The following is a 21,970-nucleotide window of genomic DNA, read 5'->3' as shown; positions in this document are numbered from 1 at the left end:
AATACATAGGTGGATGCACTTTTATTATAACACTCTTGTAATGATCTTACATGAAATGCATTTATTTGATTAAATTAAATCTGCATTTACCCTCTTGAAATCTGTCTCTTTGCACCTAAGTACGATGCAGTCTTAAGACCATGGCTTTCCACAGGGTTGGGCTCATCCTTTACACTCTAGCAGAAGCCAAATACATTCAGGAGATAGTGCTTGTTCTGTGCCAGTCCCAGGCTCCCTTGTGGAAACACAGAACTACAGAGGACTTTGGATGGGAAGGGACCTTAGGGATTCTCTAGTTCCCACTCCCCATGGTTTGGGCAGGGACAACTTACAGCTAGCCCAGATTGCTCAGAGCCCCATCCAACCTGGCCTCGAACACCTCCAGGGAGGGAGCAACCACAGCTTCTCAGGATCACATAACAAGAACCTGTTGTAAGCAAATTTTTGAGACTTACGAGGGTTCTTCAGATACAGCTGTTCCTTCCTCCAGCTCTTGAGCCTGCTTATACCACGGCAACTTTGCTTCCACAGGAAGTTTCTCTATGGAACAAAAACAATGCATGTGAAAATAGGAAGCATGTGGTAACACTGCTATGTGTGCCACCCTCCCTTTGCTCACCAAGGGTGAATGTGATGTATGGGTGCCTTCATGCACACGGGGGCCAAGCAGAAGGAAGACAAAGAGAAATGAGAACACAGGGGAGAGAAACATACTCTTTCATCACCTAGACTATATTGTTTACAAGGCTGTATGGCCAGATATTTCACTGTTGCAGGTAGAAGGGACAGTGCCCTAAAGCCAGACAGGCAAATTAAAACTGTCACCTTTCAGACTATACAATGGGACTGTAAAAGCAGGCAATTTGGAAACTATTTTTTGGAGGGAAACTTGCAAGTGTAACAGGCCTGCATCACACATGGCAAAATGTGTAACATGCCTGTATCTACGTTTAGATTTCAGAATGTCAGAAGACACGCTGAGCTTGGTTTTGGGAGATTACAAAAATAAAGAAAATCCTGCTTTGATGAGTGATAGAACAAACAGGAAAACTATAATTAAATGGCTGAGCTATGCTTTTCAACTCCGTTTATCAGTTCGTCACCTATGTGGATTAAAAAAAGTGAACTTGATACTTTTTCTGTCATTCCTGATGGAAAACAGTGGAGCTGCTTTTCTCCCTCTCCTGGATGTGTGCGCAGGGTAATGAGCTGCCTTGCTCTGGGGAATGCAGGGCCATGCTGCTTTGCAAGCCAAACTCCACTTTAATGGAGGGTCAGAGCAGAGTAGTTGAGCTGGAGGCAGCAGAGCTGTTTTAGCTCTACACGGGTATAAAGCAAGAGCAAATTTGGCACTAAAGGTTGAGAAGGCGCTCTGCACTTCAACAGAACATTCTGGGCTAGGATCAGGGGAAAACAATACAAAGTGCAGTGAGACAGACTACTGAGGAGAACCAGAGCCAGACCTATTTGCTACTCACAAATCACCTCAGCCTTTTGGGTTTGTGTAAGGATGGACTTGAACTCGCCAACAGGAGCAGGTTAATGTCGTTCAGAATAGTCAGGAATTTTCTGTGGCTCTACTGTGCAGAACATTTCACACATGCACATGAAATTTTCCATCTCTCAGTTGTATCACAAAGGAAAAATCACCTACAACTTGACAGAACAGCTACTGCAACTTTAGTCATGCAAATTTCCTTAGAGCAAGTTATTAACTGAGGAAAAGAGGGATAATAATATAATTACTATTCCTCTATCTTAAAAACAGCTTTCCACACTCTTCATCTAACACATTAGTGCCATTTAAGGATGAATGCCATCACAGCTCTTAGGTTAATCTATACTTTAATAATCATCCAGAATACGTAGGAAATAATTCTATGTTCTACAATTTGTTTTATGGGTTTTGGAAAAATCATGAATTACTTACGTGATTTTTTTGCTTAGATGCAAGTGTTTGTAAAAAGCAAAATTCTTGCCTAACATAGCCTGTTTTGTGACCTCTTAAATAACCTTCCTTTTTTTACAGGTGTAATTAATTAGCATCTACACTGCAAAATTTGTTAGAGGATTAGAAATGTTGATGTTGTACAGTATGCTTTGACAGAAAAATGAACAAAAAGCACTTCTAACATAAGCTAAGGAGAAAATTTTACCTTTGGAGATTAAAGTAATATATTTTCTTTTAAAACACTTCCAGTAAAAACACTTATATTACACAGAAAGTTGTATTAGATGAATATACATTCTCTATAAAAAGTGAAAGTCCCTACTCAATCTAGTGATATCCTACTTTTTCCCATTATTGGTGCAATATAAAGTGCCTTAGGGCTTGAACAAACTAAAATGAAATAAAGTATATGAACGATTTGCCTTCTATTTCTTTTTTGCAATTTTGCCTTCTATTTCTTTTTTTCAGTGTGTTAAGAGAAGCAAGACATTTTTTGCCTTGCTGCTTCTGTCAGCTAGTAAGACTGTATTCTGCTTTGTGTTAATCTAGCTGTCAAAAAAAAACCAGTCTAGGACTAAAACACGCAATAGATGAGAGGTTCATTACCCCTTCTGCCCTAAATTTTTAACTCTAGTTGTGTGAAATAAAAAGGAAAAATTTCTAGCCTAAAAATAGAGTAATTTGGGTTGGATGGCACCTTTGTACACCATCTAGTCCAACACTCTTCTGAAACCACTGCTCAGCCTTCAGATACACCGATATTCAAACACGACACCTTGCATTATGAAGGGAAAACTGTGAGAGTGTTGCAGAACAAAGATGAGGAGGAAAACTAAACCAAATCACGCCAAGCTTTGCACAGGACTTTTCATTCCATGAGAAATAATGGAAGACTTAGGAAGTAACTCCCTACATTCAGAAATTATGCATGTGTGTGCCGCAAAGGGCAGCACAAGGTCTTATGCAGGGTAAAGATGTCATGCTCTCGCAAGGGTGGGCTTCCAGAAAGGAGTAATTTACTTTGCTCCCTGATGACTCCCGTTTGAAGACATTTTATGACACATAGATCCTAGCTGGCTGTGCATCCTTCTAAGCAGAAGTCAGTTTTGGATGCTTTGCAGCCCAAGATCTCTTCTGCATCTTGCTGCATTTAGCTCGGATGTAAACAGTGAAAATACAGCTAAATTTACATTTCTATTGCTTAGTCTGCTGGACCACAAATTAACTATGAAAACCCCAAAGCTTGTAAGATGAAAGAGTCAGCACTCACTCCAAGCTGCTGGCAGGCAGACAGGAACAGACAGGTGCAAAATCATAACGCAGGTGCAAGTGGAAACAGTGATGCAAGCAGCGAAACAAAACGGCTGAACATGAAAGAGCTCTGAAAAATTTATGAGAAACATTCTGCCTCATTACCTTTGGGCTTGTAGCAAGGAGTGGGTACGACACATTCTTCTTTTATGTGTGGCTTTGTTTTAGTACTGCAGCCTCCTGTATGCATCCCCCTGTGGTCAATGCAGAGGACCACACGGTATCTGAGTCCTTGTCCACAGGTCACAGTGCACTAGATTGAAAAAAAACATAAAAGGAGAAAATGAAAAGGAGAAAAAAAAAGTCACACAAAGCAATGATAAATATAAGGGGAATATCCAACATAAGAGAGACAAACATGATGCAGAAACACCCAAACTTGAAAATAAAATATTCATAATATGTGGTAATTATGGATAAGGTATAAAATTGACAGAAACTTTTGCCTTTTTGCTCAGAATATTTACTGGATTTGGACATTTTGTCACTGGATTTCTCTTGCAGTGCCACTTTTGCAATGTTGCCTACTTGGCTTGTAGCCATCTGTCCCATATTGGATATGCTCAGTAACACCCTGTCAGTTTAATTTGGAGCCACTCTGTTTTGCTTGGACAAAGTACTGGGGCTTATGCATCAACGGGGACTACGCTCAGCTATTGTGGAAAAAAGCACCAAACAGAATAGGAACTATCAGGCTTTCTTCTCTCAGACACTTTCTTTTTATTTTTTTTTAAATTTATTTTTGCTCTGGTTCATCAACTTTTACCCCCTGCACAGATTGTTTCAAAATTGGTTCCACAGGAGACAATCAGGAGTACTCATCAGTTGGAAGTGCTATGGATGTTACCAATGTTGTTTTGCTCTTGGACAGCAGCTTTCATCTGAAAATCAACAAACACCTTGCAATCACCTCATCTGTAGGTAAGCTAGCCTAGCTTCTAAAGCACAGTTTACTTGGTGAGAAACTGGAGGAGGTGAGAAAATATATTCAAGCCAAGTCTTTATGTACAAAGTTAAAATATTTCACTACTTTTGTGGAAGGACATTTCCAAGACATTTACTTTTATAGAGAAGTAAAGGCAAGTCAGGAATAGACAAAATCAGGTATCAAAGAGCAGAGTCATATATAGATTTATGTGCTTCTTGAAATTTGTCAGTGAGTTAGAATTTCAATTTATGACTGAAATACCATTACATGCTTATAGGGGTTTTTTTTTGTGCATTTCACTTATATTCCCAGTCTATTATTAGTAGAAGGTCACAAAATAATGTTACAGAGCTGATTTATTTTTCCACCATCCTCCTTGTTCATGTTCATCTTAATATATTTTTCCTGAGTGATAATATATTTTTCCTGAGTGATTGATTTGCAGTTAGCAAACAGCATAATTTAAAATACAGATTTTGGTAATGAGAGAAAACAGTAAACGTTCTAACTTCCAAAAACTCACTGAAGCATAATTTAAGATATTTTCCCTAGTGTGTTAAACACAAAACCAACAAAACTGAATTGGTTACCGGGGACCACTCTTGAGCAAGCCACTTTGGACAGTCAAATATATTGCAAGGCTGGACAACAGGCATCTTTGGAGTATACATGCATTTCCATTCTTCCACGGGGCTGATGTGCCCCTGAATGTCTTCTTCCACACAGGAGACACTGCGGCTTTGAATGCCCCCTCCACAGGATGAGGAACAGGCAGTCCAGGGTGTACTTTCCCATCTGGGAAAACAAAGAGGCATCAGGAAACATTACCCTTCTTGTTCCCACCCCGACTTGTACCCCCAAAATGCATAAACTGCTGTCTGAAAGGTTGCTTGTTTGTATGGGGGTTTTTGTTTGGTTGTGGGGTTTTGGTTTTTTTTTTTTTTTTTGTTTTGTTTTGTTTTGTGGTTTTTTTTTTTTTTTTTTTTTTTGTTTTGTTTTGGTTTTTTTTGGGTTTTTTTTTTTTTTTTGGTTCAGCTTGGCTCAGCTTTTTTACTGGGGTAACATCAGTAAAAATTAATAATGCATCTGTTTTCACAGGTGTCCACAGTAGCAAAGCATGCTCCTGGCTGGTGTCTTTTACACCACAGTTAATAATATGAAATCTCCTCTCTCCCACTAATCCAATTACTACTGCCACAGAAAATCTAAATACTTTTTACTTAGTTGTTTGTTTTTCCTTTTTTTAATTGATGGGATTATCATATTTTCATAATTTCTCATATTCTGAGGAATCTTTGTCACAAATCACAGGAAACAGCGTGCTGTGAGGCTGATGTCCCTTTTGCAGAACATAAAGGGAAAGAGCAGTGTTTTTTCCAAGGAAGCAACTCAGCAGAGAAAAAAGCAAGAAAGATGAGAGGAAATCACCAAAAAGAAAAATATGACCATACTTCTGAGATACGTGTCCTCTGATGGATAAACCAGGTGAACTTTGTTTCCTTACAGTTAAGGCAGTCAGAGGAGCTGAGAACCCATTTTTTCTCTGCAAGTGCCATGGAGAATGCAATGAAAAATCCTAACAACATATGCATGTTCTGAAAAGCTATGTACACTTACAAGAATAATCCTTTTTTTAGTGATGCATATGCCATAAGCTATGTATTACTTTATATGTGTGTATATGTATATATATATACATACACATATATTTATATATACACATATATATACATGTCTGTCCACAAAAAATAGTCTGGTATTGCCTCTCTTATATTCAAGCCTTTGTCACAGACTGGATGTGGGACCATTCCCATGATCTAGTGTGGCTATTTCTGTATATTACTGTGTATGACTGAAGAACAGAAGTATGTGTGTCCTGCCCACCTGGAAACATTTAATGAAATAATTCAGTAGCCCACAAAGCAAATTTCTTTTTCATAATGACATTACAAATACTGTTTGAAACAACAATTTTGGTCAAAAGATTTCAGTTTTTGATCTCAAAGAACAGTTTTTGTGAAAAACACCTCACCAGTTTCCTCCTTCAGACAAGAAGTGAAAAAACTGAAAGGTGAGGACATTTATTGTCTCACTTAAAACAAAGGAAATATTTTTGTTAAGTAACAAATACAGGATCCCCAAGATTGTTGAGCAATATGAAAAATGCTTATCTTTCTCTCTAATCTTCCATCATGTCAGCCCACAATCTACTTATCAGCACCTAGCAATACCCTGACCTGGCTACTGTCCAGTAGCACCATAAAATTCAATGTGAAATGGCTTAAATTAAAAATTGTTTATAAGTAGTAAAGCCACTGATTAATTCTGTGACTTACCACTAGGAGTGGTGGAACAATTTTTACACCATGCACAGCCATCATCATGTGCTGATCATAAGCCACATATTTTACAAAGATGTAATTTTAGGGGTACTTCTACTTAAATGTGTTTCCTGTGGTTCTTCTGAACAAGTTTCCCAACATACAGCTAATGTTTCTTACTACCACAAAAAAGAGGCCCCAAACTGAAATTCAAAATTTGCTTGGCTCAAAATTTGATGGCTCAACCCACGTGAGCCACCTCTTACTAGCCTTAAAAATAGATGACACCAGGAAGTTTCCTGAAGTCTTTGGGACAAGTTTCCAGGTGTTTCAGGCAACCTTAGCAAATTCAAGGAGCTTAAATATAGCAGAGAGTTTTGTTCTCAGTTGGAGGTTGCTCCATGTTTTGGCTGGAGACTGTGGAGTATGAACACACTGCATTTGTACACTCATGCTGAAACCTCTGTGCATCAGGCCTCAATACAATTGGATGGAGGTTGTTTCCTCACCTGCATGAGACTATCAAGTTGTCTAGAGGGTTCTTTCTGTGATTTCATAACGCAAGACACAATAAATTAATGAAGAAGAAAACACAGCACAATACTTTTGCATGTCCAGGCAGTATTTTAAAACCTAGAGGTTATTATCCTTCATCTATCAAAAATTTTTATAATCAACAGTCTTATTCACTACTTTAAAAATAGTTACTCATCTGATTATTTCCATGAGAATCTTGAGTCAGGCATTAAAGACAATTGTGAGACAATTAATGATAAAAATCAGGTCTTGATCCTATTCCTGCCCTAAACACCTACTTCTTAGAAAAGCCAGTGAGCGAATGTCCCTGGGAAAGGAATTAGCATGGGTTTGTAGGATCAGAAAACAACACTAATACTGCCAAAACTCAAAATCTCACAAATTATAGGCATGCAAGAAGCAGCCAAATGGGGGTGAGGGGAGAAAATTTTGTGGTTCACAATAAAGTCACAGATTGTAGTTTTGCTCAGAGAGGAGTAAAGGGCAAGAATAGGAAACTTGTGAGAGAAAAGGGGAAGTGAGGTTGAGGAATGAGAGAAAGAAAGGGATCACACACTTAATAAATCTGGACTTCTCCTTCAGTTAGGCTTTAATTTCAGTTCTGCATTGACAGAATTTATTACAACAGGTTAGCACTTGAACATCTCTATATTAATCTGTAAGTGTCCAGAGAAGCAGGATCTGTTAATTTAGCCTGAGAGTAAAGCAGGAGTACAGAGAAGAACAAAAGAAAAAGAAAACAGATTTGTTAAGCCTAGCATCTGGTTGACTTTTTTACATACCGAGGAAGGGGATGGTAGAGGTCATAGGGCATGATCTGCTTGTATCCATCACTGTTAGGAACAATAATGCCAACCCTCTGAGTAGAAGGTACACATAATAAAATAAACACTAGATGATTACATTATACGACTTTTGTATTACAATATTGTATTACATTACACAGATTTTTATATTACAGTATAATAAATCAACAAAACAAGATATTTTACCTAAGATGTTATCCCATTAAAAAAAATATATACTCCCATCCTACTTTTTCTGAGTAATTCCAAGAATAAATCAGTGGTTACTACTTTTTTCTTATAAATAGATTATTGTTGGACAAATAAGCAATCTATTGCTAAAAGTGACCCAAATATTATTTTAACTTACATTTTTATTATCTAGCATCAAAAAGAATGTTTCTATACTTGCTATATTCTTGGAGGTTGGATCCAAAGTCACTGATGACAATAGGGGAACTTCTATCTGCTGCAGACCTCTAAATAAATTCCTTTTTATAACTATTTTATGGTTGTTTCTGCCCATCGAATAAAACCTCTGCTTATACAGGGTACAGGATTAGAAATCTGGGTAATCACAGCGCAAGAATTTGTATCTGCAATGCTTGTCTCTTCACCTTAAACTAGTACAGACCTGTATTTTTTTTTCCCTGAAAGAAAGAAGAAGCCTGAGAAAAGATTAATATGTCAGGTAGAATTTTTTAGTTTGTCAAAACTGGTTGGATTGCTTTGCTGAACTGTTATTGGTGTGGTGTCACAATGTAAAATCTGAAAGATACAGAAGGCAATAAAATACATCAAAATTAGGAGTTTTCTGAAATATTATCTTGCCAGTTATGTGTGAGATGGATGCCACTTTTCTCACTGTCAACTACAGGATCTCACTGAATTGCTGGTCTGAAATATCGTATTTTGTCTGCACTGTTTATAATTTTGGCGCAGAGTAACTTTAACCATGTTTCCTGGTTATCAGACATATCTATTAAAATAAACCAGATGATCTTGGAGGACCTAATTTATCACCTTCATCAAAGCCATTTGGGTATTTGGATGGGGCAAGTGGACAGAAGAATCAAGAAGTGAATACTAACTGCAATAAAATAAAAAAAGTGTGTCTCCATCCAAGTTACAGAGAGATGAAGGAAAATGAATGTCAAGAACAGAGGTGGTTTTGGGAGCCTTTTACAGATGAGAGGTGGTAGGTATGCTGCTGTGGATTTCTGCAAGGGGGCAGGAGTGAGGGAGGGGAAAGGGAGAAAGTATTCTCCATCCTCCATGCTCACTGAAAAATGCTGTGAGCATTCAAAGGAGAAAGGAGTCTTGTCAGGCCAGGCCTAAAGGGGTCTATTCTCCTTTGAGTCAACAGGGGTTTTGTATGCATAACTTGTCCAAGATAGAAGAATGGATCCCACTGTGTTTCCACAGCAAGGAGTCAGCGCCAGGTCAGCATGCTGGAATTTTCCTGCTAAAGCGCGGGAAGCAGCTGGAGCCCTGGAAGTGTGTGAGAGGGAACTAGACAGTCCCTCTAAGATTAGCAGCCACTGCAGTCACAGGAACTCTCTGCATGAGTGTGCATATTTGCATTTTCGAAGAGCCGCCTGTCCTCACAAAAATCTAAAAATCTAGGAGAGGTTGTTCTGGCACTGGGAAAAGACAAATGGATCATTTAGAGTATAGTCAACGAACAAGTCTTTTCAGACTTAGCCTGATGGGTAGACATCTGTAGAATGTGGAGGAATTGTGTACTAGTATTTTATGATGGAAAGAACTTCTTGTGAGGGTTTTTTTGCCCCTGCCTTGGAAATTTGCTATTTTCCTGACTCTTCAACTACTGCTGTTGAAGTTCCCCTCTGAAGCTCTCTGTCTGCACTTTCCAGCTCATCAGCTTGCTGAGAAGTGGTTGGGAAAAAAAGTTAACATAGTGAGTTAAAAAATAAAATAATTACATTATAAAAGCATCTACTGCCTAAGAAAGAAGCAAATTTCAATAAAATTCTAATTCATTGCAGTGAAAATTATTTTATTTCTAATAAACATGATTCTCTATGGGTAATCCAAGTCTACATGCTTTAGAATGCATTACTTCCAAGACTGTTCAGACAGAAATAACTGTAACATATTCAAAAACTGTTGTGAATATTAAGTAACATTTACAAAGCACTAGGTTAATATTGTAATTGGAAAGGTTTGACCCTCAGAAATTTTGCATGCAAAAATTACATTTCTATAAACAGTATTGAGCTCCACAGATTTACTGATTCTGTCTTTGTCCATATGTGAAAGGCTGCCAAAGGCTCTCATTCTGCAACTACAAGAAAATGAATCACAGCCATAAAGTCTTAGCAAGGAAAAAGACCCCCACGATAATACACAATGGTTTAATTTATGACTTTAAAAAAGAATTGTCTTAAAAGTTAAAACAGAAGAGCAGATGGCCATCATATCATTAATGCCATCTGCACTTTTCTAGCTAGTCTTGTGTGACGTTTTTTGTATGTGCTCCATAAAAAAGTCCCTAAGACTAAATTAACACTTAAAAAAAACCAAACTTAAGAGACTACTTTGGTGTATTCTTACTTTTTGATGGGACAAAGTGGTTTAAATTCCATGACTCTATCAGTCCATCATACTCCTACAAACAACATGGAAGAGATCTACTTTATGGGGTCTATTTACGGCACATTACCCAGATAATGCAAAGGGAATGGTGTGCTAAACGAGCAGAGGAAATAATAATTCCTTCACTGAAATATGTGCGAGTAGCTAACAGGACTCATTCACAAAACATCAAGAGATTTGGCAGGAGCAGGAGCAGAAAGCAAATTACTTTGCAGTGCTGTTCTGTCTCATATGTCTGCAATCTACCATGCCTTTCAGACCAACAAGTCCTATCATGTATTCTGCACATTGTTCTTTTTTCCTCCTGAGGGCTGGCAGTCTCAACACAATTGCCCTTCCAAGGCATGGTTGGAATAGGAGCTGCACATGCCAGAGGTGAGAGTGCTGCAATCAGATTTGCCATCTCTGCAAAGATTCAGCCTTCCCCTGGGATGAGTTTCCACAGCTGCATTCCTTGGAAGACAAGTTTGGTCAACTCCTCCCCAGTTGCTCCTTTTCCTGCTTAACCGGATTTAGCACAGATGACAAGCTTTAAGCTCCAGTGCCTTTCTCCTCTACCTCCCTGATGACTCCATCTTTCTGACAAGGCCAGCCTTTCCCAGCTCTGTCTCCTGCATGCTGATGAGTCTCTCAACCTGTTGAGCCAAGCAGGGGCAGGGGTGCTAAAACTGAGAGGAGCCAGCAGAGAGAAGGACATCTGCTCCCAAGGTGCCTCAGGGTGGTGTGACTCACATGGGGACAACCTGCCACTCCTGTGCTGATGTCCTGCACCTTGCTGTGCTGCTGCCCAGCCTCTGCAGGATGCTCACGTGCTTCTGGCTCATAGCCTCCACTTCTGCTGAGGGCTCTGTTTTGCTGGGGGGGTCCTACTGACAGCTGCAGGGCTGCCCATGCAATAACCTGGGTGGCTGCACCCATTACACCTCTTTCCTAATCAAACTTGCATGTGAAGATTTAAGCCTTCACTGATATCTGTCAGACCTGAGAGTACATTATCTGCATGGCAGGGACTGTGCCATCCAAGCAATGGAACATGTTTAAGACACTATATAAATAATAATGAAATGTTAAAGTAGCTTGGGTTGGCTGTGCTGGAAGATATGAAAGTGCTCACCACCAGAGACAACAGTTTAGCATCTAAGCCAGCAACTCTGTGAAAGCCATGATTTTCACTGGACAGACAACAATCTTGTGCAAAAGACTGCATTTTAACACTTCAAATCCTGACACTAAGGTGGTGCGTGGTACTGCATTTCAATGATCTCTGAAGATGTCACACTGCGATATTATCTCCTTGATAAGAACACTTCAAGAACACTTTGTATGTTGAGAAACAGTTAATGAGACCCTCTAACAGACAGTATCTGTTAATGCCTCCCATGTATTATTCTGGGGATCTACTACCTTTTCCCTTCAGAGCGGGGGCAGGTGACAGTAACACCGTGGGTACAGGTAACACTGGTTTCAGTGCCTATTCTGCAGGCAGTGAAACAGTACTTCTCAGTTATGCCACCAGTATGAGTCACCTTTCTGGTTTCTGGATGTTATCAGTGTGAAACTGAACTACTATGTACATCATATGTATTGGTCCTTTTATATGCTCTTAGTACTTTACAGACTGGCAAAAGCCAATGTCTGCTGCTTAAACAGTTAAAAGTGGTATGTCAGTGGATACATTAAAAACCCACTTATGAACGAAAAACACTATTTAGGAAGCCATTCTTCTGTGTCAGCATCCAAAACACCTCTTGCTTTAAACAGAATGTCTGTTTGGCATGACAGTATCTTACCTTTATAAAAAATGTCTTGTTTATGGTGCAGATTTTAAATTCTAAACAACATTTTGTTTGTCATTGCCATAGACTGCTAAACCCCAATCTCTTCACAGTGCTCTGATGAGATGTTTCCAGTCAAAAGCAGAAAAAGTAATTCCTTTCAGTAGCATGACTGTAAGGCTTCTAAACATCTATTTTTTTATTCAGTTCAATATTTTGTTGTGGTTTGGATGAGCAGTGTTTGATACAAAGAGGGAATGAGCTGATAAGTAGTTAACAGTACTAAATTTTGACAACTGAATGTCCAGTGAAAATCTTTGTAAATGACTTGCTGCAGTTTTGGCATCTTCTAGGACTTAAACTAGACTAATTTTCCTGCAACTTCATCTTGGGTAGACAGATATCTGTATCTGATGCTCATAACAGTACATGATATGTTTTCCCACCGTACAGCTTGTTATTGGAAGAATTCTGGAACTCCTTTCTGCCTTTCTTTCCATGTTTCATTAAGACGTATTGTCCCCTCAGAGCTAAATTTGCTCTGCTATTCACAACTTTTAAGTGCTTGAAAAATGCTTCCTGGCCCACCCCCTCTACCTAATCTAAATTTTCTAGATTAATTTAGATTACTTATGCCCTGTCCAAAATTTCAAGGTTTCAACTACTTGTTTTGAGAAGAACTGTATCTCTTTAGGTATCTGCTGCTCTTGAGCTTGGGTAACCCAAATTATTACTACCAGAACATTACCATTGGTACCAGCTCCTTTTCCATCTACAACTCCACTTTCACATTGCCAAGCATATTATGAACTTCTCACAGCTTACAATAATTCTGAATAGCCATAACATCCTGGTGTCTTTTGCATGCATTTACTTGTACTTCAGTATGCTTGTTAAGTTAGCTGAAAATGAGCAACTGAAAACTACAATTTTGTTAAAATTTAAATTGAATTTTAAATTTCTTTTTTGTAATGCCTACCTCTGCCACCACGGTATCGATATTTAAATGAGAATACTAAAAGAAAAACTTTGACAAGCAGGAAGAGGAGTTTGCAATTTCGCTGGAGGACTCCATAAATAGGGTATATCTAAGAGTTCTTCAGGTCTCTAGACACTAAAAACCTTGCTGAAATGAGAGATTCTCCCCCCCCCCCAAAATATTCCACAGGTATAAACAATATTTCTAGTGGCAGGCTTACAGATTGAACTATAGGCAAACTCCAGGAACTCAAGTGTTAAAAAGAACACTTTATACTAGAGGCTTGCTAATACAAAATTTTTTAGACAGTTGCTTTATGAATTTAGAATCTTTGCTGAAGTTGCCATTAGAAATCTTTCTATGACATTGAAATATCCTAGTAAAAATACAAATAGACCTTTTGTGACTCAGAAACTCCCACATTAACATGGAGCAGGGATAGGCAAAAAATATGGGAGATTGGTAAAAATGTAGAATGGCATGGCTGGGAATGCTCCCTAAAAGCTGAAGACCAAATCTAGAAATAATACTGAGTGTATCCTGGTGAATGAGTGAATGATGAGTGGGGCAGCAGTCTTTTTCACATTTGTCTAAATTGCTTTTTGGGGGGAAGCCTGTCTTGGAATTATGAAACAAATTTATCTTCTGTTTATAGCACCTTAGAATTATCCTAAGTGTTTAGCACACCCAGTTAAGTCAAATCTGAAGAAACCTTTTCTCTAAGCAAGAAAAAAAAAATCCATTCATTTTTTACTAAAATATACCAGAAAGGAGGATAAAGATGAAAGCCAAAATTAAATGGGTGAAGCACTAATACTGGATTTTGCCCCATGGAAGGGGAGTGGACTAGATTGAATTGGCTGCTGTTTACGTCAGTAGGTAATATGCATATAAACTTATTTTTGCCAGTCAAAGGCAGACTGCTGTAAAATCATAATGGACTGTAAACAAACAGGCCTTTCCTTTTTACTTTGTTGGTTATTAAGGATGCAAAACAGATTTGGTAAGAGAGGCTGAAAGGAGCAATGCTATGTAGGGATTAAAAGGCACTAAATGTCATCGTGTATCATGTGTTCTGTGGCATGAATCACGGCTCTGACTTGGATGAACAGTATATGTGGCTGCCTTTACATAACCTGGAAAATGAGCATGTATAAGTTATATGTGTTTGATAAATAACCATTCACATATTTTCCCATGTTCATTAAGACTAAGCTTTTTTTCTCTTCATGATGCCAGCAATACTGCTTATTGCCATAATAAGCACAACAAAGTAAACATTTCTATGCACTAAACCCAAAGAGGCAACAGGCTCACACAATACTTGTGGTATTAATTTAAACTTTTCTTACCCTTTGCTGAAAATTTTAGTGTTTAGTGTTTAGAGCAACCACTCTCAGTTCCTTTATCCAGCACCACTATGGTCTTCTATGATTATTTTCTGTGGCATTCATTAACACACCATAGGAACAGTCAGCAACCACTAATCAGCTATGCCTCAGTGGAACTGGGTTTGCCAGGAAAAATTAACTTCTTGGTTTTATACTGGTGGAGCAGAGCAGCCCCCACACAGCACAGACACTGCAGAGCCTCCTTGTCCACACTTCTGACCCTGTCTCTGCTTCACCTACCCTCTTCCCTACTGTGAGAAACCATCAGGAATCCAGAAATTTCCATGGATTTCCTCTGGTTTTTTTTTTTTTGTTTGTTTGTTTTTTTGTTTTGTTTTGTTTTGTTTTTTTCATCTGGGTTGTTGGTTCTTGAATTCTTTACAAAGGCACTTTTGAAAATAGCAATTTGAAATTTGGAAGACTGTGAAGATGTTTCCAAAAAGCCAGGTCCTCTGGGATGGCATAGCTGTATTTCTAAATGACTCTCCCTCCCCTTAGGGTCTTTATATCAACAACTTCTCCTTGTTATGTCTTATATAAAACAAAATTGCTTCCTGACATCTGCCCAGCTGTTATTTTTTTCCTCTTTCCTCTCATATACCATGTAGTCATCTGCATCACCATTTGAGAATATGTTATTTAAAATCATTGAGAAAGTATGGAAAATATCCACCACAAAAATTCCAGAGGCAAATTACATATTTGAACTGGAAGAGTAGGTTTAAAAAAATAGCATCTAAGAATTAAAAAAAAAAAATAAAGCAACTACATAAAATTACCTTCACTGAGACAGTGATAAGTGACTCTAGAAGACAGGTTCCAGATTGATTCATATTTTTCAACAGTCCTTTTCCTGAAACATTCATGTTTTGGCCTTCTACCTGATCATACCTGGCCTGTACAGACATCTGCCTCTAACAAATGTGCTTAAAGGAGGAAAGTGCAATACACTGCAGGTAAAGGTGTCTTCTATGACAAAGAAATCTGAGTGTTAACTCCAAAAAAGTCAGTGAACTTCAGTGAAAACTTCCTATAAGAAGTAAAACTTATCTTTGCCTTAGAGTGATTTGGTCTGCTACGATAATGCCTAGCTACCCTAAAGCTGGTTTGTGCAGCAACCACCCTCAGTCAGGTGGATACATAGCCCCACAATTTTCTTAAGTATCCTTTTACTCATCAGGACATCTTTTCTCTTTGACAACCTCCAGAAATCTGAAGTAACACAGCAATTTTTTCAGTGACACTTGCTTGAACTCACAATATCAGAGTTGGTAAGAAACAAGCCTAGAGGGAAAGGAGCTGGTGATAATATGGCTTTAGGGCATCCTTGTCCTGTCTGCTGGGTAATGCTTAACCACCTTTTGGCAAAGCCACACAAGACGACCAAAAGATTTAGACTGCACTAATAAATGCTTGCTGCTTATTGAGTGGCTGCAGATGGACTCCCACTGAAGTTCAGGGCAATCAGTGCAACAAATGATTGGTCTTTTTTGTGGTTTGCTTTCTTTTCTTATACATGAGAAATGTGACTATCTGATCTTGCTATTTTTATTGTTAATCTTCTGAGGAAGAATGCACAGCAAGTTCCACCCTAATACCAGGAAGAATATCTTTACTGTGCAGTGCCCGTGAACTGGCACAGATTGCCCAGAGAGGTTGTGAAGTCTCTCTCACTGGGGATGTTCAAGAATCATCTGGACACAATCCTGTGCCATGTGCTCTGGGATAACCCTGCCTGAGCAGGGAGGTTGGACCAGACGACCCCTGTGGTCCCTTCCAACCTGACCCATTCCATGATTCTGGGCGCAGCAGAGAACAGACTTTCATGCAGGGCCAAAGGACATTGTTAACTAGAGCAAAATCACTCGTTACATTTTACAAGCTGCCATAAATGCAAGCAGGCTTTTCATTAAGGAGAAAATTTAGAAAAAAAACCCAACCAACTCATAAAAATTGTTCATCTAAGTGTGTGACAATAATTTTCCTGCAAAGAATTTTTCCATCTCACTAACACTTAAGAGACATGTATTCAGCACATGAATTCAGGGCATGGGGATGGTATCACGGAGCATTTGTTTTCTCATACTTGGTAACAATTAATGAGGCAAAATACATTCTGAGGGGAAGAAACAACCATTTCAAATCAGTCTTTGCTCTGTAGGTGCTAAATAGGTGTTCTACACTGTGCATTCGTAGAATGATAGAGAGGTTGAATAATGTATGATAAATGACACTGTGAGAAATAGAAACAGAATATTCTCCTATTTTATTTTACCCCATTAGGGCTCAGTCTCCCTTAAAATTAAAGCCAACTGACCTTGCAGGACAAGGATCCAGATTACACTCTTGAAGTTTTGGCTTTGGCTTGATATTTTCAGGATAATAGTGACAGTATTGATCTGCTACTACCCGATTGCTTCTCAGATCAAAGCACTCAGCAGATGTCAGTTGATAACCTGCGATACACAGAGGAATAAATAACATGAGATGTGATATTCTTCCTCTCTGGCTCTGAAGTGTATCTAAGTTCTGGTTTGGAAAAAAAAAATTAATTTCAGCTTGCTTCAGTGCTTTTGGACATAACAGATGCTGTTTTACAGGCCAGATTGAAAACAGCAATGTAAATTACATGTAGTAGGAAACAGAAGATAACCAGTATGGTCAAACAAAAATTCAGAAGTCTAGAAAAAGCAAAGAAAAACAAAGGCTGAGGTTTCTTCGTCACCAAGAATTGAGCCCATAGTTTCAAGGGCTCAATTACTTAGAGAGTAAACCTGCTGGTAGGAAAAGGGACAAATGGAGACATCTTGTTTTACCAAATCCAGGCCCAAGTCCCATCAGTCAAATGTCTGATAGCTACAGCACTAAATGCAGGTATGCAGCTATCAACATGTCCTTTATCTACAGAGTCTGTCACAACACAGAAATCCACAGGCTACTATGATGTTGCTAAGTCCCTCCCTTCATTTAGTTCTAATTATTCAGATTTTTAGATTCTGCCATTTTTAAGGTCCAAAACTCAGGGCAGCCGTTGGGAAAGGTCATGTATGCAGATGACAGCTTTTGAAATACAGTGGCAATTCATTACCTCCACCACAGGATGCTGAACAAGGGAAAAAATCAGTTTCCCTCCATCTGTGAATGATCGGCTGGTAGAAGATGAACTGGACTGAACTGTCAGCAGCACCAGCATAATGGATCTGAAAAAGAGTTAATATCAAAGTGTGAACCTAACACAAATGCTGTGAAGAAGTATTCCACCAAAAGCATCTTTCAGATTGGAGACATCTTGAAACTTCATGAAATACCAGATGTACTCTGCAATAGGAAAGCTAAATACAAAACCAAAGCATTGATTGGTGGCAAAATCTTGGGTTCAAAACACAGTCAAAGAAATTTCTGGGCATAAACAGTGACCATTTTGAGACCATGTTCTGAAATAATGGTACATGGCAAATGTATGATTAGTGCTACTGAATAATTTTTTAGGGACAGAGGATAGGACTGGTGCATCAGAAAATTACCTTACCCTATCTACTGTCCCTGACACATGGACATAGATTTTAGATCTTTAATGTTTCTCAAAAAACATTTTCTGAACAGTTACAATACACTGGATAGTACAGAGTAAAACATGTGAGGCTGCACTATGAAAAATAATAAACAGTATAAAAACTTTAATTAGCCTTTCTTTTTTTCTTTTCCTGAGGTGAGATCTTTATTTAATTCTCCTTTGTGGCACTGTCATTATTATGAAGTTTGTTCTTCTGCTTATTTTGCTTGTGAAAATGCTTCCTTCAGTCATAGGCATGGAATCCTGCCTGGGGCTAAGTGCATGTCAGCAAAACTGTCCTTGGAGCCTAAAAGCCACCTGAGCTTAAAAGCTAGCATGCTTTCAGTAAGAGGTGTGCTGAATGGATGTTCCACATAAACAAGAGTTTGTAGTGCACAAGGACTGCAATAGGAGAGACCTTCACACTGGTAAAGCAGTACCACTTGCACCCTGCCCAGTAAAAAATCCTTCCTGTTTTGATATCTATGCTGATTATTCCAGTTATGAGGACTTCAAAATCTCAGGTGGTTATCCCCTGTCCTTACCTTTATGCCTCAGCATGAACAGCTGGAAAGGGTAAGATCTGCTACTGAAAACCTCTCCTATTTGATTACTTGTCCTAGGACACAGCATTTCAGTTGTTGCTTGAGCATCTCTGCATCAGTGGCATAATGCTATCACAGTAAACTGCCAAATCACATCTAGAAAGGATGGACCCTTGTCCAAGACAGTACCGCTGCTCTCAAGACCAATCCTCCCACCTTTTTTTTTCAGACAGCTTAAACTGTTTGACCACTGCGTCCTTTTCCTCTTTTTCCTCTCATGTTTCAAATGAGTCTCCTAGTTTTGGAAACACAATTTTTCCCTTACTCTTCTCTCCTTCCAAACACCAAGAGACACTGTCAAAGAATGATCTGTGAAACAGAAGCAAAAATATAACAAACTGAGATGAACTTTGTAACTTGGGTTGTTTGTTTTGTTTTTCCCTGTAGACGGACAGCGAGATGATTACAAACCAAGATATATCTTGAAGAGCAGGAGGAGGGCAAGAATGTCGATGTGTGTATGAGGTCTGGTCCACTGAGACTAAGGCTGCCCTTTTCTAATTAAACAGTGATGTCAATTCTCAAAAGGAAAAAACCCCAAACCAGCTGTAGCAATACAACTGCTTCAGCGAGTGGGAGGCCTTTTGAACAGATCAATATTGTTTGAATGTGTGTGTCAGAAACAGGATACTTAATTCCTTGTGCGGGGATGGTGCATTAATTACACACTTCACAAGGGTCTTTCCAGGCTCATGAAAGCTTCAGGCACTCCTGGGAAAAACGTTCTGTTGTGCTGGAAGCCATCTGGGGAGGTCTCTGATCTCAATGTGCAGGAAAGACATTCTCTGGGGAGAATTCTGCTCTTACTCTTTGTTTTTTAAGGATCATCAGTGATTCCTAATCTCAGATCTACCCAGCAGTACAGTCTGCAGTGAATCGTTAAGAACAGAGCAAGAGCTCACACATGGGCTACTATAAAATGAAGGGCAGGAAAAAGGAGTTTACATTGAAAAAAAAAATCAGGAAGAAAGAAGAATTCCTCTCTCTCTGCAGACTGTTCCTGCATGTTTGGAGTTATCTGTCTGTTTTGACACAGAGAAAAGACAGATGTACCATCTTTTCCAGTTTACTATGGATGTCACTAATACAGCCATGACAACAACATAGGTGAGGAAGAATTACAATGAGCCACAGTCATAAGCTCCAATTATACACAATAAGCAAATAAAAGAAGCATACACAATATTGTGCATTTTTGAGGGGTATTGTAAGCAGAAGAGGAACAATAACTTGTGATTCCACATAGCAAAAACTTTTTGATTTTTAGTGCTTGTTAGAGCTATGATCTTTATCCAGGAAAAAACTTGAGCTACTTGAGCCCTGAAAAACTCAGAGTGAGAACTGACAGTTAATGCTGTAAGAAATGTCATGGTTTGGCTGCACAGAGCCAGCTCCCACACCCTGAAATACTCAGCTCTGTAGTATGATGAAATTTTTTACCTTTGCAGTATTAGCAATATCCTTGTAGCTATGAGAAGTTCCAAAGATCCAAACAGAGATGGCCATCACCTGAGACTCTTAAGCTAGTCCTCTAAATAACAATGAGTCTTGCACACGTAGATAACTGAACTAGAAAAAATAGCAACTGATGGTTATATTTGCAAACAAAATCCTATCTAAAGTTATTAATAGCTGAAGTCAGAAGTACCCAGATCTTGCAGAGCACTCATCCCTGCATTTGTGAATGGCAACTCCCCAGATATCATCCTTGCCTTCCTTTAACTTTCAGGGGAACTGGGAGCATTCCTAACATCAGAGCAGCCCTTAACAGTTTCACAGAATCAGCAAATCACAGAATGAACTAGGTTGGAAAAGACCTTTGAGATCATCAAGCCCAACCTATGTCCTCATGTAAACCACTGCAGTGAGTGCCCTGTCCAGTCCTTTTACAAGTATCTCCAGAGAGTAACTCCACCACCTCCCTGGGCAGACTATTCCAAGAAGTGATTCCCTTAATCACTCTTTTAATGAATAAATTTTTCCTAATGTCTAGCCTAAACTTCCCCTGGCACAGCTTAAGACCTTGTCCTCTTGTTCTGTCACTGTTTTCTGTCACCTTGGCCTTCTTGGCCACCTGGGCACACTGCTGGCTCATGTCCAGTTGGCTGTCGACCCTAAAGAATAGCACCAGTCATCTGTGGAACTGGTTAAAACTAAAGTCTTCAGATTATCCACTGTTTAGCCTACAGTCACTATCAACAGAGATATCTTTTTTCTCTGTTGAAAGACCTTGGGAAAAAAATACCTCTTTTAGACTTTTTTGACACTAATTTTTCTAATTCCTCTCTAGGATGCTGCAAGAGAAGTACAAACTGTTGCTCAGCAGACTTGGTTTGGTTCATGTCACAGAAAGTCACAAGAAAACAAGAAAATAAAAATTTGAACACAAAAGGTGTGTAATCTTTTTGAGATATGCTGACCTGCTCTTTGAACAGGAGACTGCAACATCTGACTTCACCCTTGCACTTTTCTGGTTTTTCCTGTAGCTCCAAAATTTTATTAGTTCACATAAAACCAAACAAGTAAAGTTCCCAAAAGCCCGACCACTTCTTGCTTAATTTTGGCAGTGTATGCCTGAACCATTTCTTTTTGTTCTCTGAAGAACATATGGCCTGATCTACAAAACTGCAGTGGTTTACTTGGACAGTTTCAAAATTTAATCAGCACTTTATAACCAGCCGTCATAACCAAGTAATTATTAGCGTTACTTGTACAGCTGAGCCATAAAAAGTGCATTCAATAAAATGTTCTCATTGTATGCAGTTGGGGGTAGATGAGGAGGAATGACACCATTTCTTTCTCGTGTGTGTGTGTGTGTGTGTGTGTGTGTTCCCAAATGGGGACAGAGAAAGGGAATTACTGTTTTGTACCTCAGAATCATAGAATCATGAAGGTTGGAAAGGCTTCCCAGATCATGGAGTCCAACCTTCGATCAAAAACCACCATGCCAACTAAACCACAGCACTAACTACCATGTCCAGTTGTTTCTGGAATATTTTTAGGGAAATTGAGTCCACCACTTCCCTGGGCAGACGATTTCAATGCCTGTCTACCCTTCCAGTGAAGTTCCTCCTGATGTCCAACCTGAACCTCCTCTGGTGCAACTTAAGTTTGTGTCCTCCTGTCCTGTCAGTGATTGCGTGTGAGAAGAGACTGACTCCCACCTGGCTACAGCCTCCTTTCAGGCAGTTGTAGAGAGTGATAAGGTCACCCCT

The 21,970-nt window shown here is 39.0% G+C and overlaps 1 protein-coding gene across 1 annotated transcript in view; it reads right to left on the bottom strand.

The window, feature by feature from the left end:
* Window positions 1–21,970, bottom strand: part of ADAMTSL1 (ADAMTS like 1) — a 311,100-nt gene that overhangs the window by 88,846 nt on the left and 200,284 nt on the right. The window contains exons 9-14 of the mRNA XM_063181380.1: window positions 17,686–17,797; window positions 16,915–17,053; window positions 7,831–7,881; window positions 4,781–4,985; window positions 3,368–3,515; window positions 456–540 (exon numbers count right to left, since the gene is read on the bottom strand). Of these exons, the coding sequence (XP_063037450.1) occupies window positions 456–540; window positions 3,368–3,515; window positions 4,781–4,985; window positions 7,831–7,881; window positions 16,915–17,053; window positions 17,686–17,797 (740 nt within the window). The remainder of the gene's footprint in view (window positions 1–455; window positions 541–3,367; window positions 3,516–4,780; window positions 4,986–7,830; window positions 7,882–16,914; window positions 17,054–17,685; window positions 17,798–21,970) is intronic.

This window comes from Melospiza melodia, chromosome Z, assembly GCF_035770615.1.
Source record: "Melospiza melodia melodia isolate bMelMel2 chromosome Z, bMelMel2.pri, whole genome shotgun sequence".
NCBI lineage: Eukaryota > Metazoa > Chordata > Aves > Passeriformes > Passerellidae > Melospiza > Melospiza melodia.
Note: the sequence above shows the minus strand (reverse complement) of the source record. Positions and strands in the feature narration are given on the sequence as shown.